We start from the raw sequence: 21650 nt of genomic DNA on the forward strand, positions 1-21650 counted from the left end.
TGTGAGCCACTGTGCCCGGCCAAAAATTTTTTTTGTGGAGATAGGGTCTGTGTTGCTCAGCTTGGTCTCAAACTCCTGACCTCAAGCAATCCTCCCTCCTTGACCTCCCAAAGTGCTAGGATTACAGGCATGAGCCAACACACCCAGCCAAGATAACTGAGGTTAACCTCCTTGCTTTATGTTTGGGATGGCAGAGGCCTGGAGAGAAGTGGCCTTGCATGAGACCACACCCTGGGATCTAGGAATCCCTGTCCTGAGTTGTGCAGGATCTGCCGACCTGGGGGCTCTCTGGCTAAGGCCGGACCCAAGAAGGCCTCTGTATCTTTGTGCGGTCTCCAGGGCTGGAAGCATGAACAAGGCCAGCACTGATAAGGAAGAGCTGATCCTGTCTTCTCACAGGTGAGGCAGGAATTAGAAATCGTGGGAGAACTAGTCTGCAATTCCTGAGGCCTATTACCCAATGGACTTGTCTAAGCAGGGTGGGTAGTAGGAGCTGCAGAAAGGATCAAGTCCCTACTGCTCCTAGAAGCTCGCTGTAAAGAGGAAATGCTACATGATTTAGGGAGACGTGTAGCTGGGCGTGGTGGTCTGTGTCTGTAGTCCCAGATATTTGGGAGGCTGAAGCAGGAGGATTGCTTGAGCCCGGGAGTTCAAGACCAGCCTGGGCAACATTTTTCCCTGTCTCAAGAAGTAAAAATGATGCAGCCATAAAAAAAAGAATGAAATTGCGTCCTTTGCAGCAACATGGAAACGGCTGAGACCATTATCCTAAGAAATTAACACAGGAACAGGAAAGCAAATAGCACACGTTCTCACAAGTGGGAGCTACACATTGGGTACACATGGACACAAACATGGGAAACACAAACATGAGACTATGAGAGGGGGCAGAGAGGGGGTGGGGTGATTGTTGAAAAAACCTATTTACTATGTTCACTACCTGGGTGATGAGACCAATCGTCCCCCAAACCTCAGCGTCACACAGTATACCCATGTAACAAACTTGCACATGTACCCCCCGAATGTAAAAGTTGAAATTATATATTCAAAACAAGTGGCCAGGTGCAGTGGTTCATGCCTGTAATCCTAGCACCTTGGGAGGCTGAGGGGGGCACGGATCACTTAGGCCAGAAGTTCAAGACCAGACTGGACTGTGTGGTGAAACCCCGCCTCTACTAAAAGTACAAAAATTAGGCTGGGGGCGGTGGCTCATGCCTATAATCCCAGCACTTTGGGAGGCCGAGGTGGGTGGATCACGAGGTCAGGAGTTCGAAACCAGCCAGCCTGGCCAACATGGTGAAACCCTATCTCTACTAAAAATACAAAAAAATTAGCTGGGCACTGGTGGCATGTGCCTGTAATCCCAGCTACCTGGGAGGCTGAGGCAGGGGAATTGCTTGAACCAGAGAGGTGGAGGTTGCAGTGAGCCGAGATTGCGCCACTCCATTCCAGCCTAGGCAACGAGAGCAAAACTCCATCTCAAAAACAAACAAACAAACAAAATTAGCCAGGTGTGGTGGTGGGCGCCTGCAGTCCCAGTTACTTGGGAGGCTGAGGCAAGAGAATTGCTTGAACCCGGGAGGCGGAGGTGGCTGTGAACCAAGGTGACGCCACTGCACTCCGGCCTGGGTGACAAAGTGAGACTCTGTCAAGAAAAGAAATAAATAAAGAAAGAAAGGAGGGAGGGAAGGAAGGGAGGGAGGGAGGGAGGGAAAGAGAAAAAAGAGAGAAAAAAAGGAAAAGAAAGAAGACAAGAAAAGAAAAAAGAAAAGAAAAGGAGAGGGAGAGAGGGAGGGATGGAGGGACATGCAACCTCAGCTCAACTGAGGACCAAGGCTGTGGAACCACAGGTTGGGAGGTGGCTACTTTGCTGAAGTCAGAAGTGGTGACCGGGCAGTCCTCCAGCTGACTCCTGAGAGAGAGAGGTGGTGCCTTCCAGGCAGAGGACATGCCAGGGAAAAAGCCCTGCTAGTATGGAAGCTGCCACCTCTGCAGGAGGGCTCTGAGTGTGGCTGGAGAGGAGGGCATGGCCATATGGAAACCAGGTTGGTCAAGTCCGGGGGTGAGGAGGAAGGGTGTGGATAGGGAGGGATCTTGGCGTGACATTCAGGAGAGGCTGCTTGGCCAGCAGGGTGATGGGCAGAACAGGAAAGGAAGTGGCTGCCATCGTCTAGGTGAAAACAGTCCTGGATTTGGCTGGAGGTTGAAGAATAAGTGACAGGTATTTGGGAAGTTCTCTTCTGGTTGCTGTATCTGACGAGCCAAGCTAACTGCATTTTTACTGTCCTGGAAAAACTATTTTGACCTGAGGAAGAGCTGGTAACATCCTGAGATTTGGAAACAGGTCCTGGGAGATGCTACTGCCTTCTTCCAGGAGGGGGTGCTGCTGGACAAGTCTAGAACCAGTGTGGGTTCAGTCACCCGTGGAGACCAGAACCCTGTGGGCTCCCTTGGCCACAGGCATCTGGGCACATCTGTCTTCCCCATCCCCAGTGTGGGACTGACCAGCTCTGATGCCCAGGATAACTCGATGGTAAAGACGTCTGAGGGAAGGGGCCATGCACCCCTCTGGCCATGAATCTAGGCTCTGGGGATTCCCTCAGAGGAACCGGGGTCCTCATTAAAGTAGCTCTGCATTCAGCCCACTGCAGTACCCTCCCCCCAGCACATTCTGGGAACCCGAGTGCCATTCTGGGTTGGCCACATGGCCCTTTCTTATGTGGGAGCATCTAAGTTGGGCTTGTGCTTTCCTGGTCAATTCCCACATTTCAGAGTGACCTCGACATCCTAGCAACACATGGGAGGACTGAGCTGAGCTAACTGTCCCAGGGACAAGGGGGCAGCCTCCCCTTTAACCTTCGGTGTCCTGCCTGGTGGTGGGTGCTGTCTGCATTTCACCTCCTAGTTCAGGCCAGGCCGAGGCTCCTGCCACAGGGAGGGGCAATGCCGGGCCCTCGGGTCTGAAGATTCCCAAATGCTGGGAGGAAGCGTGGTTCAAGGTCAGGCTCTGTGGTTAGATGGTCCTGACCAGGCTCCTGGCTCCATCATGTACAATCTACAGGAGGCAAGTAGCTTTGCCCTCTGTGCCTCCATTTTATGATCTGAATGATGAGAATATTTACCGTCAGAGAGTGGTTTGGAGATTAAGTGAAATAATAACATACATGTTTGCCCTGAGGGTCAGCATGCAGTAGGCACACTCCAACCCTATCCCTTGTTATTCCCTCTCACAAGGACATCTGAATCCAGGAAATTACAGGAAAACAAGCCTGGTGACGTCTAGAAGCAGTGCCAAGAGGAAGAGGAAGCCCTCCCTGGGCTTTTCTGGCAAGGAGCCCAGGGCAGGGAAGAGGGCGGAAGATTAGAGAAGGGAACAGAACTTGGTCCAGGCTGAACGATCCTGGCAGGCTGGTCAAACAAGCAAAGGGGAACGCATGTCTTTTCTCAACACCGTGCCCCCCCTCCCCTCCCCCCCCTCCAAACTCTCCCACTATCTGCTGACCGACGGCAGGCCCAGCAGCAGCCCATTAGGAAGTCCTGAGTCCTGTTCTCTGAGGAAATCTTTTCTTCCGAGGCTCCTGGGATTTGGCTATGAGGGAACAGGCAGGAGACGAGGGCTGGCAGGGGCAGCAGCCCGTGTGGCACAGTTGGCGGTGATGACCCACACTGGCTCCAAGCTGCTGTGGAGCAATGAGTAGAGAAAAACCCCCTACCAGCCAGAAACAAGCCTTTCAGTATTAAAGAAACCCAACCTACCAAACAAAAACCACATGCCATGTCCTATTTTCTGAATTATTTATTAACATTTCTCAGATGTTCTAAAGCCCTCCCTTGCCTCCTCTCTGCCAAACCAGGGCCCTCTGTCCTACTTCAAAAGCCCAAGAGCTCACTTAATAAAGCAAGCCCCAGTCCCCACCTGGGAAGGGCCTGGTCACATGGGAGGGCAGGTGAGGGTCCCTGAGGGACAGCTTGTTGTCCTCACTGTTCCTGAGATGCCCCAGCCCAAGAAGGAAACAAAACTTCTCATCATTTCTCCTCAGGCCTCAGCCGAGCTGGCCCCTCTTGTGCTTTCTCACCCTGTTAGGACTGCGGATCAAGCTGAAGGGCTCCCCAGGGTGAGCCTTTCCTGGTCCGACTCACTGGCATCACCATGAGGAGGCCTGGCGGCAGCTCTGCCCTGTGCACACCGTGGTAACCTGGCAACAGGAACATTTGCCACCCTGCAAGTCTGAGGAGCAGGTGAGCCACTGGAGGGGGCGAAGTCCCAGAGCCACCTCTGGCTTCACCCAGACTCATTAAATGAAAGACACTGTCTCTGCTAGGGCCAAGTCCCTGTCATGTCTGGCTCCTGTTCCCCTCCCTGGTCCCTCTGCCCTGTGGCAAGGAGCCCAGGTGCAGGCTCATAGGTTGTTCCGCTGAAGTGCCTCGCACAGGTTCTGGTTGGTGTCGGGCTCCTCCGTCAGCACCTCCACAGCCTCCCACTCCCCGGATCGGCTCGACCTCTTGATGGCATCCACCACGCTCTGCATGTACAGCCCATCCTCGAAGGAGGCGGCCATGGAGACAGGGGTGCGGTCCCAGGTGCGGCGGTCGCCCTGCCCCTGGAAGGACTGGCGCAAGGCCTGCACCATGTAGACCATGCCCTTCAGGTACAGCAGCGGGACATCCTGGGGCCCCTGCTCAGGCAGTCCTGCGCCCACTGCCAGCGAGTCCCTCAAGAGCAGCTCCTCTTGCGTGGCAGAGTTCTTCTGCCCATAGAGGTCGGCTCCCCGGGCGACGAGGCGTCCTGCAGAGCCTACCACCATGACTTCATGCACAAAGGCGCCTGGCATGTTGAAGTTCAGTGTCACTGTGCTACACACACCCCCACCCATGAGCATCTGGAAGAAACAGAAGTCATCGCTGGTGACGTGCCGGATGCCACGGATGGCAGCGTTCTGCCTCACGAATGTCTTGAGCAGCCCATGCACCTTCTCGGCTCTCCGGCCGGTCAGGTGGGTCAGCAGGTCCACAATGTAGGTCCCCATGGTGTGCAGGCCCCCGCCGCCCATGAGCTCATCACAGATCCAGCCATAGCTGGGGCTCAGCAGGCTGCCTGAGTAGATGCGGGCATCGCAGATCATCACCGCTCCCACATAGTGCTCCGAAATCAGCTGTTTCATGAGCACGAAGGCAGGCAGGAAGCGCAGCACATTCCCTACCAGGCTCATGAGCTGCGGGTAGTAGCGCGAGGCTGTCACCATCCGGAAGGCATCCACCGATGTTGCTGCCTTCTCGCAAACCACATTCTTCCCAATACCTAACAACAGGACACAACAGGAAATCTCAAAGTTTCAAGGGGGAATCTCCAGCATGTCCGCCTGCCCTGAGGATTTTGGACTTGTCTGCCTTACAAATGCATGAACTAATTTTTTTTTTCTTTTTTGTAGAGGTGGGGTCTTGCTATGCTGCCCAGGCTAGTCTCAATCTCCTGGCCTCAAGCGATCCTCCATCTTGGCCTCCTAAGTGGGACCACAGGTGTGTACCACCACGCCTGGCTAATTTAAAATTTTTTTTTTTGTAGAGATGGGGTCCTCTGTTGCCTAGGCTGGGCCCAAGTGATCCTCCTGCCTTGGCCTCCCAAAGTGCTGAGATTATAGGTGTGAGCCACCATGCCTGGCCCCAATTTCTTCAAATAAATCTCTGTCTTAAACACCCTATTGGTTCTGTTTCTCTGGAGAACCCTGAATAACACAGGTGGGCTAGAGAGGTGGGCACACTTCATGGACGTGTCACTATGTTGTCATGCATTTATTAGGTCATCAGCTTGGGGCAAGGGAATCTAACCTATTTTCTAGGGGATGGACTATTCATAACTTCTACTCTTAGTCATAACTCCAGAGAGGGCCCTAAGATTCCCTGCAGATTGTTCTCTGAAAACACTGGTCCAACAAGTTAGAGTGGCCCAAGGCTAGAACATGTTTGGCTCTGGCAGGAAGGGAAGGAAGTGAGAATACCCTTTTTGCCCTCACACCCATTCTGGGTACGCTGCAGCCAACACACACCCAGAGGTAAACAAAGCTGGACAAAGCCCTGAGGAGAGTGCTAGAAGATAAGCAGCTGGAAACTGAAGGGATGAATGCTGCTCCATGTTTCAAGATGAAAGCTTGTGAGGATATGAGCAGCCATGAGACACTAACACCTGCAGTGTTCCTGCGAGCTTTGTGTGGTTCAAGTCGAAGGAAATCCTGTGCTAATACTTTAAATAGAAAACCTAGAAAGCCCCAAAAGCAGTATGGACTAGACACATACAGAAGTTTACAAGTCATAGTAAGCCAGAAAGGGTAAAGACACCCTGGCAAAAACCCACGAAAAAGCTCTCCAATGTGCAATAGCTTCTCGGAATAAAAGCCAAAGTCCTTACAAAGGCCCCACCCATAAGGTCTTGATACATGATCTGTGCACTCCTCCAAAATTTTCTTTTTAAAAAAATATTGAGATAGAGTCTCACTCTTGCCCAGGCTGGAGTGCAGTCGCATGATCTTGGATCACTGCAACTTCCGCCTCCTGGGTTCAAGCGGTTCTCCTGCTACAGCCTCCTGAGTAGCTGGGATTACAGGTGCCCACCACCACGCCCGGCTAACTTTTGTATTTTTAGTGGAGACAGGGTTTCACCATGTTGGCCAGGCTGGTCTCCAACTCCTGACCTCAGGTGATCCACCCGCCTTGGCCTCCCAAAGTGCTGGGATTAAGGCATGAGCTGCCATGCCTGGCCACTCCAAAATTTTCTTTTTGACTCTTTGCCTCCTGTGGTCTCTCGGTTGCTCATCCTGCTCTAGCCACTGAATGTGAGATGGGGGCTGCTGTGCAGAAGGACTTGGGGATTGGGGAGAGACAATGATCACGAAATGCTGAAGGACTGAGAAGGCAGGGGTGGGTTAGGAAACGAGACTGAAAGCATTACACAGAGCCTATATGCAATGTGGAAAACTGGATACCAAGTCTTGGGCTGGACTAATTCATGTGCTTACCCTTCTAGTTGAAGCCCATCTGAGCAATGTGTGCACCTGGGCTTCTCCTCCACGGCCATCCAGGCTCCACTCTGGCACTCCACAGGTACTTCCTGGTTGGAGGGGCAGCCTTAGGCCTGGATGCCTGTGACCTGGGGCAACCGGTCACAAGAATGTGCCTTCTCTAGGTATGTGCATCTTCAGTAACCATGGTGCTCATCTTCCCTCAGGCCCCCAAACATTTTCTGAATGTTTTCAGATGAGGTAATGGTTAAGACACAGATTATTTCTGATGGCTCACTGCAGGGTGCAGCTTACCCTGATGGACCAAGATGGATTCTGTTCACACAGGCTCAGGAGGGGCCAGCTAGCAGCAGAAACAATAGTAACTACAGACAATAAATCTTGCAACAAAAACTAAAACTTCATAGAAATGGCCAATGTCTTGGCTGGGCATGGTGGCTCACGCCTATAATCCCAGCACTTTGGGAGGCCAAGGTGGGTGGATCACCTGAGGTTGGGAGTTTGAGACCAGCCTAACTAGCAGGAAGAAACCCCGTCTCTACTAAAAATACAAAATTAGCTGGGCGTGGTGGCACATGCCTGTAATCCCAGCTACTCGGGAGGCTGAGGCAGGAAAATCACTTGAACCCGGGAGGTGGAGGTTGCGGTGAGCCAAGATTGCGCCATTGCACGCCAGCTTTGGCGACGAGAGCGAAACTCTGTCTCAAAAAAAAAAAAAAAAAAAGAAAAAGAAAAAGAAATGGCCGATGTCCCACATGATGGATGGGCCCCAGGACAACTGACTACCCAGGAAGAGTCAATTACTGGTGCTGGACTCAAGCTTTGGAGCCAGAAATTCCTGTGCTCAAATCTTGGCTCTCTCACTTCACTGCTAGATGATCTGGGAAGTTTCTAAACTTCCCTGGGTTTTTGTTTACTACTATAACTGTAAAGCAGGATTTTACAGTTACAGGGGAAGAAAGGAAGACTAAGGCAACCAAAGCAGTATATGTAAAGTACCTGGCTCAGTACAGCTCTGTCAACAGTACATTTTATTACCATCGCCAAGGGAGGGATTCAGCCAATGTCGTAAATACAGAGAAAAAAAGCCCATTGTGACTTGGATTTTAAGACTTGGCTGGGCGTGGTGGCTCACGCTTATAATCCCAGCACTTTGGGAGGCCAAGGTGGGAGGATCACTTGAGTTCAGGAGTTCAAAATCAGCCTGGGCAACATAGCAAGACCTAGTATTTATTAAAAATAAAAAATAAGCCAGGCGTGGTGGCGTGTACCTGTAGCCCCAGCTACTTGGGAGACTGAGGTAGGACGATCCCTTGAGTCCAGGAGATTGGGGCTGCAGTTTGCTATGATCAAGCCACTGCGCTCCAGCATGGGTGACAGAATGAGACTTTGTCTCAAATAAATAAATAAATAAATAAAAGACTCACATAGAAACTACATTTTCCAGGTAAATAATTTCTTTTTTTTTTTCTTTTTTTTTTTTTTTTGAGACAGAGTTTTGCTCTTGTCGCCCAGGCTGGAGTGCAATGGTGCGATCTCAGCTCACTGTAACCTCTGCCTCCTGGGTTCAAGTGACTTTCCTGCCTCAGCCTCCTGAGGTAGCTGGGATTACAGGAGCCTGCCACCATGCCCAGCTAAGTTTTTTGTATTTTTAGTAGAGATGGGGTTTCACCATGTTGGCCAGGCTGGTCTTGAACTCCTGACCTCAGGTGATCCACCCGTTTTGGCCTCCCGAAGTGCTGGGATTACAGGCGTGAGCCACCGCGTCGGCCCCAGGTAAATAATTTCTATGTTCTGTATTTTGAAAATCTGATTTAGTTTCTTCTGCCTTTTTTTAAGAGACGGGGTCTTGGCCGGGCGCGGTGGCTCAGGCCTGTAATCCCAGCACTTTGGGAGGCCGAGGCGGGTGGATCACGAGGTCAGGGGTTCGAGACCACCCTGACCAACATGATGAAACCCTATCTCTACTAAAAATACAAAAATTAGCTGGGCGGGGTGGCAGGCGCCTGTAATCCCAGCTACTCAGGAGGCTGAGGCAGGAGAATTGCTTGAACCCGGGAGGCGGAGGTTGCAGTGAGCCGAGATGGTGCCACTGCCCTCCAGCCTGGGCGACAGAGCGAGACTTCGTCTCAATAACAAAAACAAAAACAAAAACAGGGTCTTGCTTTGTCACTTAGCTGGAGTGCAGTAGCGGGATTCTGGTTCACTGCAGTCTTGGTCTGAGCTCAAACAGAGCCTTCCTCCCAGCTTTCCAAGTAGCAAGGACCATAGATGAGTGACAGCACGCCCAGCTGATTTTTAAACTTTTTGTAAATACAGGGTCTTGCTACGTTGCCCAGGCTGGTCTCAAACTCCTGGCCTCAGGTGATCCTCCTGCCTTGGCCTCCCAAAGTGCCAGGATAACAGTCATGAGCCACCATGCCCACCCCATGTTGATTTTATAATGTCTTTTTAGAAAATCTAATTTTCAGGCTGGGTGAGGTGGCTCACAGGTGTGGCAGTGCACAGCTGTAGTCCCAGATACACAAGAGGCTAGGGTGGAAGAATCACTTGAGTCCAGGAGTTAGAGGCTGCGATGAGCTATGATCAAGCCACTGTACTCCAGCGTGGATGACACAGCAAGACTCTGTCTCAAAAAAGAAATAAAATCAAAACGAATACAGAGGAGTTGTTTTATCGTACGTACTGTTTATTAGGCCTCTCCGAGAGTCAGGCCCAGCCTGGCCCCCTGGTAGCTCACATCCTGACCAAGCCCACAGGAGACAAATTGGTGCCTCTGGTCAACCCTTCCCCCTCCTCTCACTTCCTACCCCCACCTCTGCCACCTTGACCCTGAAGAACCCCACAGAGCATCTGTCATTTGTACTTATGGGCATCTTACGTAGGTCTGAACTCCCAGGATTACAAACCTCAGTGCTGCAGCAAGGAACAAGGCATGTGGATTGGTAGTCTATGACATCATTCAATCTCTTCAATTTATTTATTTATTTTTTTAATACATATTTTGTTATTATACTTTAAGTTCTAGGGTACATGTGCACAACGTGCAGGTTTGTTACATATGTATACATGTGCCGTGTTGGTGTGAATCTCTTCAATTTATGACACTTCAATCTCCTGCTCTTCTTTAATAAAAGAAGCTTTATAACAGTTACTAGCAGGACAATAAAGAACAGCCAGCCAAGTGTCACATACCTGGGATAGGGTGGCCAGGCCCTTGCACGGGGCCCGGCAGGGAGAGTAGCCCCTGACTGCTAGCACTACTGCTTCTGGAGGGTCTCCAGTGCTTCTCCACACTTGTGGGCCTTCCAGATTAGGGAAGACAATCACAGTTCTAGGGGTGAATTTTGCCATTTGGCTGCTGAACACATATGGCTGACCAGGGAGGGATGTAATGAGGAAATGAGGTTCTTAGACACCCCACCTGAGAGCTGCTGTTCTGGCCAATTCAGAAGCCTCCTGCTATAATGCCTCGCTGCTGGCGACAGAGTGGATACTGCAGTGTGAGGCAGAGAGGAGGTGGGTTTAGAGGAAAAAGGACTTTTATGACTGCTAGGAGTTTGGTGGTAATAAAACTAGGATAAGGAATCCCTATTTCATGCCTCAAGAGGTGAGGAAAGAGGGAAAGACCTCTCTTCTTGAATCTGAAAAATAGTCTGTTTTTGTTTTTGTTTTTTTAGATGGGGACTCGCTTTGTTACCCAGTGGTATAATCTTGGCTCATTGCAACCTCCGCTTCCTGGGCTCAAGCTAACCTCCCACCTCAGCCTCCCGAGTAGCTGGGACCACAGGTGCACGCCACTGTGCCCAGCTAATTTTTTGTATTTTTGGTAGAGATGGGATTTCATCATGTTGCTCAGGCTGGTATTTAACTCCTGAGTTCAAGCGATCTGCCCACCTTGGCCTCCCAAAGTGCTGGATTAGAGGTGTGAGGCACTGAGCCCAACCCTGAATAACAGCACTCTTAAACTTAGGGCTCAGTAGTATCAGTGTGGGACTGCAAGGACATCTTGACTTAAACAGGCTCCTGAGGGCTAGCTGTACAGAGTCTTTGGGTAGCCATGAAAGACATGTCTACCTGAGTTTATCTAGCTCTCCTGCCAGGAAGTCAAGGGAGAGATTGGGGAAGCTGAAATCTGCTGGGCACAGTGGCTCCCACCTATAATTCCAGCACTTTGGGGGGCCAAAGTAGGATGATTGCCTGAGGTTAGGAGTTCGAAACCAGCTTGAACAACACAGCAAGATCCTGTCTCTACAAAAATGTTTTCTTTTTACTTTTCTTTTTTTTTTTCAGATGGAGTCTCGCTCTGTCACCCAGACTGGAGTGCAGTGGCGTGATCTCGGCTCACTGCAACCTCCATCTCTTAGGTTCAAGCAATTCTCCTGCCTCAGCCTCCTGAGTAGCTGGGACTATAGGCACGTGCCAACACACCCAGCTAATTTTTGTGTTTTTAGTATAGACGAGGTTTCACCAGGTTGGTCAGGCTGGTCTCAAACTCCTGACCTCGTGATCCGCCCGCCTTGGCCTCCCAAAGTGCTGGGATTACATGCATGAGCCACCAAGCCTGGCCTGCAAACTTAGTGTTTTTCTAATGAACCACAGAAGTGCCAAGAATTGGGCACAGAAGCCCACCTTTTAGTGACAGACTTAAGAAAACATTCAACTGTGGCAAAGATGCTAGGGGCACCTTGCACTTAAAATACAATTTCCTGAACCACTTCTGAACTGAAGAATAAAATATATTAGGGCCCTTCCCCTCTCCCCTTTAAGAAATTCATGGGAAAGCTTTAAGGATGAAATCGGAGGTAGAAGATGAAGAACATAGGTCAGACCAAAGCAGAAAACAAGATGCCATAAAAAGAGCTGTGATATGAAAAGTATTATCTCTGGAAGGTTAAGTCCAATCATTAATTTTAGGAAAAACTAATAACGAGGGCAAGAAATGATCTCATGGCCTTAGAAGTAAGGTAAAAATATAAAGCTCTAGCAAGGAGAGAAAAATCACAGCACGAAGACTTGGTGAAATGTAACCAAGATGTCATTCCTTAATGTTCCTGGGCCTCAGTTTAATTCAAAATGATTGGATCAGTGGCTCTCAATCCTTCATGTCCACCAGAGTCACCTGCAAGGCTTGTTCAGACACAGATAGCTGGATCCCAGAGATTCAGTAGGTTTGGAGTGGGGCCTGAGAATTTAGATTTCTTTTTGTTTGCTTTTGAGACAGTCTTACTCTGTCACTCAAGCTGGAGTGCATGATCACTGCTCACTGCAGCCTCTATCTCCTGGGCTCAAGCGATCCTTCTGCCTCAGCCTCCCAAGTAGCTGGGACCACAGTCACGTGCCACCATGCCTGGCTAATTTTTAAACTTTTTTGTAGAGACGGGATCCCACTATGTTGCCCAGCTGAGAATTTAGTTTCTAACAAGCTCCCAGGTGATGCTGCTGCTGGTGGAGCATACCAAGAACCAGAAAAAAAGCAAGCTTGTTGCCAAAGAACCCTGGGGTTTTCTCTTTCTTCCCATATAGCTTGGAAATGGTCTCTGTGGGGAACCCTAAAATTCAGGAAGAAGACTGAGAGCCTCCAGAGTTCTGGCTCCGGACACACCTCACCTTTCCAGCCTGCATTCAAGCCACAAGGGATGGCAAGGAGTTAAGTGACCAATAGCGGCTTGCTTCCCCTTGAACCAACTTGCTGCTAAAGTGTTGACTTAGGTCTATTTCTGAATTCAATCTGGGAGCCACCGTCTGACCTCCCAAGCATTTGGTGACCAATGAATGAATAACTCCAATGTCACACATCCTCAGAGAGAGCTCTCTGGAAGAAACAAACAATAAGGCCAAAACTTACTTGCTCCAAACTGACAACCAGACAGACTGAAGTTCTTTCTCACTTCAATGAACATTTATCCTTCCCCACCCACTGGGCCAGAGGTGACAGACACCTTCCTATGACATTCCTCAGAATGAGGGAAGAGATAAGTAGCAGACCCTGAGGTTTGCCACCATGGCAGTGGTCAGGAAGAGTGGAGGACAACCTCATGGCACCAGTTCCTCGACCTAGAGATCTTCGGCTGCATCAAAGAGACACTTGGCTCCTATTACCTCACATAAAACAGTTACTCAGTTAAGTATGTATGTACTAGTTGAATTGTGACTATGTCTTCTGTCATCTACCTTGTAATGTGTGTTATTTCTAGTTGCCTCAATTGGACTATAAAATCTGAAGACAGGGAGGGGTCCAATCTAACACAGCTTTGAATGTCCAAAATGACATCAGGACAGTGACTGGCACACAGGAGGCATTAAAAAAATAATTGAGGCTGGGTGTGGTGGCTCCTGCCTGTAATCCCAGCACTTTGGGAGGCGGCCAAGGCAGGTGGATCACCTGAGGTCAGGAGCTCGAGACCAGCCTGGCCAACATAACAAAACCCCATCTGTACTAAAAAGACAAAAATTAGCTGGGCGTGGTGGCACATGCCTGTAGTCCTGGCTACTTGCAAAGCCGAGGCAGGAGTATCACTTGAACCTGGGAGGTGGAGGTTGCAGTGAGCTGAGATTGCACCAATGCACACTCCAGCCTGGGCAACAGAGCGAGACTCCATCTAAAAAAATAAAATAAAATAATAATAATAATTTTTTTTAAATGCTGGGCATGGTGGCTCACACCTGTAATCCCAGCACTTTGGGAGGCCGAGGCGGATGGATCACCTGAGGTCAGGAGTTCGAGACCAGCCTGGCCAATGTGGTGAAACCCTGTCTCTACTAAAAATACAAAAATTAGCTGGGTGTGGTGGCAGGCACCTGTAATCCCAGCTATTTGGGAGGCTGAGGCAGGAGAATCACTTGAACCCGGGAGGCGAAGGTTGCAGTGAGCCGGGATTGCGCCATTGCACTCCAGCCTGGGCAACAAGAGCGAAACTCTGTCTCAAAATAAAATAAAAATTGCTGGCTGAATGTTTACTGGTTTGTTTACTTAGTAAACTAGGTTCTGATTTATATTAGATAAAGAGAAGAAGTTGACTCCAGTTGACTGGAAAGAGAAGACCAACGGGAACTGTAGGAGAACAGCTCAGCAGGCCGTGCCCAGTCAGGGGCAAGAGGTTACCAAGCCCAAAACTTCCCAAGGGAGTGGAGATGTCATGTAAGCAGGCTGTCGACGGATCCTGTCAGGGAAGCCCAATGCTGGCAGAGCCTTCCTGTCCTCCGGCAATACAAGACTGCAGTTTGGCAGGAAGGGTGTGTGCTCACTATAGTCAAACGCTGACAAAACATGGGAAATGGTAGCCTTGCTACACAGCCTCTCCTTCCTGTGGTGCTGTGTGCCCCAGAAATGGGAGAACAAACACACTAGTCACAACCAATTCCCCGCCACCCAGGGCTCTGACCTCTAACTTCACAGAGGCAAACTTTACGTTGACTGAGATGCAACCATCTCCAGCCCCTTGATGGCTGTCTCTTAGAGTATTTCCTTAATTTCTGTTTAGGGATTTATAGATGGGAGGTAGGTTAGGCTATGTCTTTTTTCATGCCCTCCCCAAGCACTGCTTCAGGGACAAGTGATGTCCCAGAGTTCTCCTCCCTGCAGATGCGAGCCCAGGAAGGAGAGCTCAGAGGAGAGGAGTGACCCTCAGAGGACTGCCCAGAGGGAGACATGATCTGCCCCTGCTGTGGCCTGCCGGGCGTACCTAGAGCCTTCACGGATATCTGCCGGGTGAGTGGAGGGGGGATGCTGATGCACACCAGATCCACATCTTGATGCAGCAAGATGTCATCAGTCCGGCTGGTGTAGAAGGCGATGTTCATCTCCTCAGCAAGCTGCTTCGCCTCCTCCTCAGTCTTCCCCCACAGGGCCTCAACAGTGAACCCTTCTGCCCTCAGCAGTGGGACCAGAACTCGGGCGGAGCTGCCAGTCCCAAACACGCCCACTCCTGGCAGCATCTTCATCCCAGCCTCTCTCTTTACCAACTCATCTCCTCACAAGAGCCTCTGGCATGGATATGATCTTCCAAACGTCCTGGTCAGACATGGCTCCTAGAATAGCAAACATTACACTGGTTATTACTGGAGAGGACACTCAGCTGAGGCTACTTTCTTTTTTTTTGAGATGGAGTCTCGCTCTGTTGCCCAGGCTGGAGTGCAGTGGTGCGAAGGCTACTTTCAAATAAGGAAGTAACAAGTTCTCTGCCAGAAAAGCACAAATGAAATAGGGCTCGAGGCCAGGCATGGTGGCTCATGCATGCCTGTAACCCCAGCATTTCAGGAGGCCGAGGTGGGAAGATCACTTGAGGCCAGGAGTTTGAGAGTAGCCTGGGCAACACGGCGAGATGTCATCTCTATTAAAAATATATATATATTAAAAAATAGCCAGATGTGGTGGCATGCGCTTGTTGTAGTCCTAGCTACCTGGGAGGTTGAGGTGAAAGGATCACATGAAGCTAGGAGTTCACAACTATAGTGAGCTATGATTGTGCTACTGCACTCCAGCCTGGGCAACAGTGCAAGACCTTGTCTCAAAAGAAAAAAGAAATACTGTTCCAAGATGAAACACTGCAGAATCTTCTTCTTCCATGGAGACTGAAGGATAAGAGGAAAAACGGAAAATGAATAAAGTTGAGTTTAAATCTCTGTTCTGCTACTTAACTTTCTGTGTAACCCTGGTCAAAAGATTCAACCTTCAGGGCCTTAAATGTATAATAAGGGGAGTGATTGATCTTTAAGGTTCCTTCTTGCTATAAAAGTTCATGATTCTATATATGACAAAGAAAAGAAGAGTGGAGGCCAGGCACAGTGGCTCACACCTGTAATCCCAGCACTTTGGGAGGCCAAGGCGGGCGGATCACCTGAGGTAAGGAGTTCAAAACCAGCCGGGTCAGCATGGCCAAACCCCATCTCTACTAAAAATACAAAAAAAAACTAGCCAGGTGTGGTGGCAGATGCCTGTAATCCCAGCTCTTCAGGAAGCTGAGGAAGGAGAATCATTTGAACCCAGGAGGCAGAGATTGCAGTGAGCCAAGATCACACCACTGCACTCCAGCCTGGGTGACAAGAGTGAGACTCTATCCAAAAAAGAAAGAAAGGAAGGAAGGAAGGAAAGAAAGAAAGAAAGAAAGAAAGAAAGAAAGAAAGAAAGAAAGAAAGAAAGAAAGAAAGAAAGAAAGAAACAGACTGGAGGCCGGGCATGGTGGCTCATGCCTGTAATCTCAGCACTTTGGGAGGCTGACGTGGGTGGATCGCTTGAGGTCAGGAGTTCGAGACCAGCCTGGCCAACGTGGTGAAACCCCGTCTCTACCAAAAATATAAAAAGTTAGCCGGGTGTGGTGGTGCAAGCCTGTATTCTCAGCTACTCGAGGGGCTGCGGCAGGAGAATCACTTGAACCTGGGAGGTGAAAGTTGCAGTGATCCAAGATTGTGCCACTGCACTCCAGCGTGTGTGACAGAATGAGACTCCGTCTCAAAAAAAAAAAAAGAAAAAAGAAAAAGAAGAATGGAAAACAAAAACCAGTTCAAGAGGAAAGTGAAAGAACTAATTGCTATACAGATTAAGTATAATTAAAATTTTCATGGTAGCAAACATAGGAAAATGCTCACTAGAAAAAAAAATACCAAAAAACTTTTTTCATCAAACTGGCTAAAAGAAAAAGTATGCCTAAAGAGATTTTATTAGGCCGGGTGCGGTGGCTCATGCCTGTAATCCCAGCACTTTGGGAGGCCGAGGCGGGCGGATCACGAGGTCAGGAGATAGAGACCATCCTCACTAACACGGTGAAACCCTGTCTCTACTAAAAAATACAAAAAATTAGCCAGTTGTGGTGGTGGGCGCCTGTAGTCCCAGCTACTCGGGAGGCTGAGGCAGGAGAATGGCGTGAACCTGGGAGGCGGAGCCTGCAGTGAGCCGAGATCGTGCCAGTGCACTCCAGCCTGGGCGACAGAGCAAGACTCCGTCTCAAAAAAAGAAAAAAAAAAAAGATTTTATTGGGCTGGGTGTGGTGGCTCATGTCTGCAATCTCAGCAATTTGGGGGGCCAAAGCAGGAGGATTGCTTGAGATCAACAATTCAAGATCAGCACAAGCAACTTAGTGAGACACCCATCTTTACTAAAAAAAAAAAAAAAAAAAAAAAAAATTAGCCTGGCATGGTGGCACATGCCTATAGTCCCAGCTATTTGGGAGGCTGAGGTAGAAGGATCGCTTGAGCCCAGGAGTCAAGACTGCAGTGAGCTATGACAGTGCCACTGCACTCTAGCCTGGGCAATAGAGTGAGACTGTCTCAAAAAAGGAAAAAAGGTTTTTTTGTATACAGATATTTACTATAGCATTGGCTATCATAGTGAAAAACTGGGAGACAATCTAGATGTCCAATACAAGTAATGGGTTAGATAAAGAATGCTGTGGAGTTACTGAAAACCATGAAGTAGAAGGCCCTCAATAACCTGAAAGACATTCACCACATTGTCACTGAAAGGGGAAAGCATACACTATCAGAAGTATGGGGTTTTTTTTAAAAAAGCACACAAAAGAAGTATAATAGGTATGAGTATATATATAAGGATATCTGTAATATATCTATAAAAATATCTCTATTCAATGCTGTAGAAGGACTAGAATACTCCTGAATTTATTGATTGCTGAGGTTGATGGGATTATGAACGATTTTTATTGTTTCTTTTCAATTTTTGAACTTTGCCAAATTTTCTGAGACATGATTCTGTCTTATTCATTGTAGAGTTTTTCTTCTGATCACAAGGGTTATACAATAAAGAACAAAACCAAACAAAAGTCCTTTGCTTGGGATCAACGTCATGTGGGAAAACCAAGATGAGATGTAGGTGTGCTCAGAATATCAGGGTTCCCCATCCAACATTTCCCCCAGCTAAACCAGCAGTTCCCCACTCCATATTAGCATCACTGGTAACCCTAGACCCACTGAAACAGACAAGAGTGATGTGGGCCACATCACTGTCATTTTCTTTTTCTCTTTTTAAATTTTAATGTAATTTTAAAAATTGTAGTACAATATAATAAAATTTACTTTTTTTTTTTTTGAGACGGAGTCTCGCTCTGTCGCCCAGGCTGGAGTGCAGTGGCATGGTCTCGGCTCACTGCAAGCTCCGCCTCCCGGGTTCACGCCATTCTCCCGCCTCAGCCTCCCAAGTAGCTGGGACTACAGACGCCCCCCCACCACGCCCAGCTAATTTTTTTTTTGTATTTTTAGTAGAGACGGGATTTCACCGTGTTAGCCAAGATGGTCTCGATCTCCTGACCTTGTGATCCGCCTGCCTCAGCCTCCCAAAGTGCTGGGATTACAGGCGTGAGCCACCGCGCCTGACCTACTTTTTGTTTTTTTTTTTAAAGACAGTCTCACTCTGTTGCCCAGGCTGGAGTGCAGTCGCGCAATCTCAGCTTACTGCAACCTCCCCCTCCCGGTTTCGAGCGATTCTCCTGCCTCAGCCACATGAGTAGCTGGGACTACAGGTGTGTGTCATCACCCCTGGCTAATTTTTGTATTTTTGGTAGTGATGAGGTTTCGCCATGTTGACCAGGCTGGTCTCGAACTCCTGAGCTCAAGCGACCTACCCACCTTGGCCTCCCAAAGTGCTGGGATTACAGGCGTAAGCCACCATGCCCAGACCATCTTAACTATTTTTAAGTATATACATCAGTGGTATTAAATACATTTACAGCTGGGCGTGGTGGCTCATGCCTGTAATCCCAGCACTTTGGGAAGCCAAGGTGGGTGGATCACCTGAGGTGAGGAGTTTGAGACCAGCCTGACCAACATCGTGAAACCCCATCTCTACTAAAAATACAAAAATTAGCCGGGCGTGGTGGTGTGTGCCTGTAATTCCAGCTACTCGGGAGGTGGAGACAGGAGAATTGCTGCAACCCAGGAGGCGGAGGTTGCAGTGAGCCGAGATCAAGCCACTGCACTCCAGCCTGGGCGACAGAGCAAGACTGTCTCAAATAAAATAAAATAAATAAGTAAATAAATAAATAATTTACATTGTTGTGTAACCATCACCACCACCCTGGTGATGGTTACTTCTGGAACACTTTTCACCTTGCAAAACTAAAAACTCATTAAATAATACCCATTATTCCCATTAAATAATAACTTCCCATTCCCACTACCCCCGCCCCAGCCCCTGGCAACCATCATTCTACTTTGTCTCTATGAATTTGACTACTTTAGATACCTCATCTAAGTGAAATCATGCGTTATTTGTGCTTTTGTGACTAGCTTATTTCGGCTAGCATAATGTCTTCAAGGTTCACCCTTACAAACCTTGCAGCATATGTCAGGACTTCCTTTTCAAGGTTGAGTAATATGCCATTGTATGGCTGATCCATTCCTCTATCAATGGACACCTGGGTTGCTTCCATGTTTTAGCTACTGTGAATAATACTGATATGAACATGGTGTACAAATCTCTTCTAGATTCTGCTTTCATTTGTTTGGGGCATATACCCAGAAGTGGAATTGCCGGGTCATGGTAATTAGATTTTTAATTTTCTGAGGAACCACCATACTGTTTTCCACAGTGGCTGTACCATTTTACATTCCCTCCAACAGTGGGCAAGACTTCTGATTTCTCCACGTCCTCACCAACCCTTGTTATTTTCTGGTGTTTTTTGTTGGTTAGCCATTCTGATGGATGTGAGGTGACCATTATTCACTTTTTTTTTTTTTTTTTTTTTTTTTTGAGACAGAGTCTTGCTCTGTCACCCAGGCTGGAGTGGAGTGGCACTGGTCTTGAACTCCCGACTTCAAGTGATCTGCCTGCCTCGGCTGCCCAAAGTGCTGGGATTACAGGCATGAGCCACCATGCCTGGCTTCATCATTCACTTTTATCGTTCACTTTTAAAGCCCCCCAGGTGATCCTAGTGTGCAGCCACCAGCTGAGAACCTCTGAACTATGTTTAACGCATGTGAAAAATTATCTACATAACAAAATGTCCTGTTTGTTATATGTACACTTTCCTGAACCTTCTCACCCTCTGTATTATGATTAAAAGGACAAATCTGTCATTAAGAGGGAAAAATCTCTAACACAACTATTTTAACTTCTATGTATTACCTTCAGTAACATCATTTTACCAATAATTTTATAAACACCATACGGTCCCTTTGTTTACCAATTATTTATTGATTCTTTTTTGAGATGGATGACTCTGTCATCCAGGCTGGAGTGCAGTGGCACAATCTCAGCTCACTGCAACCTCCGCCTCCTGGGTTCAAACGATTCTCATGCCTTAGCCTCCCGAGTAACTGGGACTACAGGCATGTGTCATCATGCCCAGCTAATTTTTATATTTTTTAGTAGAGATGGGGTTTCACCATGTTGGCCAGGCTGGTCTTAAACTCCTGACCTCAGGTGATCCGTCTGCCTTAGCCTCCCAAAGTGCTGGGATCACAGGTGTGAGCCACTGTGCCTGGCCTACCAATTACCTTTAAAAAGCTAACTACTCCTGATCTTGGTCACTATCATAATTTTTATTTTGAGACAGATTCTTGCTCTGTTGCCCAGGCTGGAGTGCAATGGCTTGATCATGGCTCACTGCAGCCTCAACCTCACAGGCTCAAGGGATCCTCCCACCTCAGCCTCCTGAGTAGCTGGGATTACAGGTGCACACCACTGTGCCTGGCTAATTTTTGCATTTTTTGTAGAGACAGGGTTTCACTATGTCACCCAGGCTGGTCTCGAACTCCTGGCCTCAAGTGATCTGCCCACCCTGGCCTCCCAAAGTGCTAGGATTACAGAAGCAAGTCACACTGTGCCTAGACCCAAAAAAAAAAAAAAAAAAAATTAAGACTCTGCGGCAGGTCCCTCTGCATAGCACAGCTTCTGCTTTCTTTGAGATGACCAACTCCTGGAACTCCTCTCTATCCTGCATCTTCCCTCCTCTGTAAATCTTTTCTGACTGTACCCCCCACCAGGAGCTCCTCCCTCTGGACCTTCTATATACTTGCAATAGGAACTAAACTTACTCCTCTTTTGTGTCCTCAGGCCCACAAACACAGCAGGCCCTCCACTGATTAGTGAATGAATAAATTAATGAACTCACTGTGCTCAGTAAAGTGTTTTCTGGATGCGCCTACTCACTGGTGTCACCAGCTTCTCATGGCCACATTCGTCCATGAAACACCAAAGTTACCCTCTGAAAACATACTGGAGGTTCTATCCTCACGTGCTACTGATAGTGATACAGAATCGTACAGCTGTTCTGAATAACAAGTAATCTGGCCTTATATATAATTAAAACTATGCATTTTGTGACTCACAAATTCTACTCGTGTGTGTGTGTATGTGTGTTCCCAAAGAAATTCTCATAGGGATCCACTGATAAGGGATACAAAGATATTTACCACATCATGTCTGAGGTGCAGAGTTGGAGACAATCTGGGGATCAAAAGTGGGCAGGTAAAGTGTGGGGGATATACCCACTGGGGTTCTCTGCAAGTTAGAAACAATACTAGATGAATACAGTCACATGAATGAACTTGGTAAAAAAAAAAGAAAACATAGCAAGCTCTAATACATTATTTATATAAACTAAAAATACACACACAGGCTGAGTGCGGTGGCTCACGCCTGTAATTCCAGCATTTTGGGAGGCAGAGGTGGGCGGATCACCTGAG

At 48.4% G+C, this 21650-nt stretch overlaps 1 protein-coding gene across 1 annotated transcript in view; it reads right to left on the reverse strand.

The window, feature by feature from the left end:
- Positions 1–3781: 3781 nt before the first annotated feature.
- GFOD2 (Gfo/Idh/MocA-like oxidoreductase domain containing 2) overlaps positions 3782–21650 on the reverse strand; it is a 50181-nt gene continuing 32312 nt past the window's right edge. Inside the window, exons 2-3 of the mRNA XM_001164470.6 lie at positions 14699–15044; positions 3782–5299 (exon numbers count right to left, since the gene is read on the reverse strand). Coding sequence (XP_001164470.2) covers positions 4401–5299; positions 14699–14957 — 1158 coding nt within the window. The 5' untranslated portion in view covers positions 14958–15044 and the 3' untranslated portion in view covers positions 3782–4400. The remainder of the gene's footprint in view (positions 5300–14698; positions 15045–21650) is intronic.

Source organism: Pan troglodytes, chromosome 18, assembly GCF_028858775.2.
Source record: "Pan troglodytes isolate AG18354 chromosome 18, NHGRI_mPanTro3-v2.0_pri, whole genome shotgun sequence".
Classification (NCBI taxonomy): domain Eukaryota; kingdom Metazoa; phylum Chordata; class Mammalia; order Primates; family Hominidae; genus Pan; species Pan troglodytes.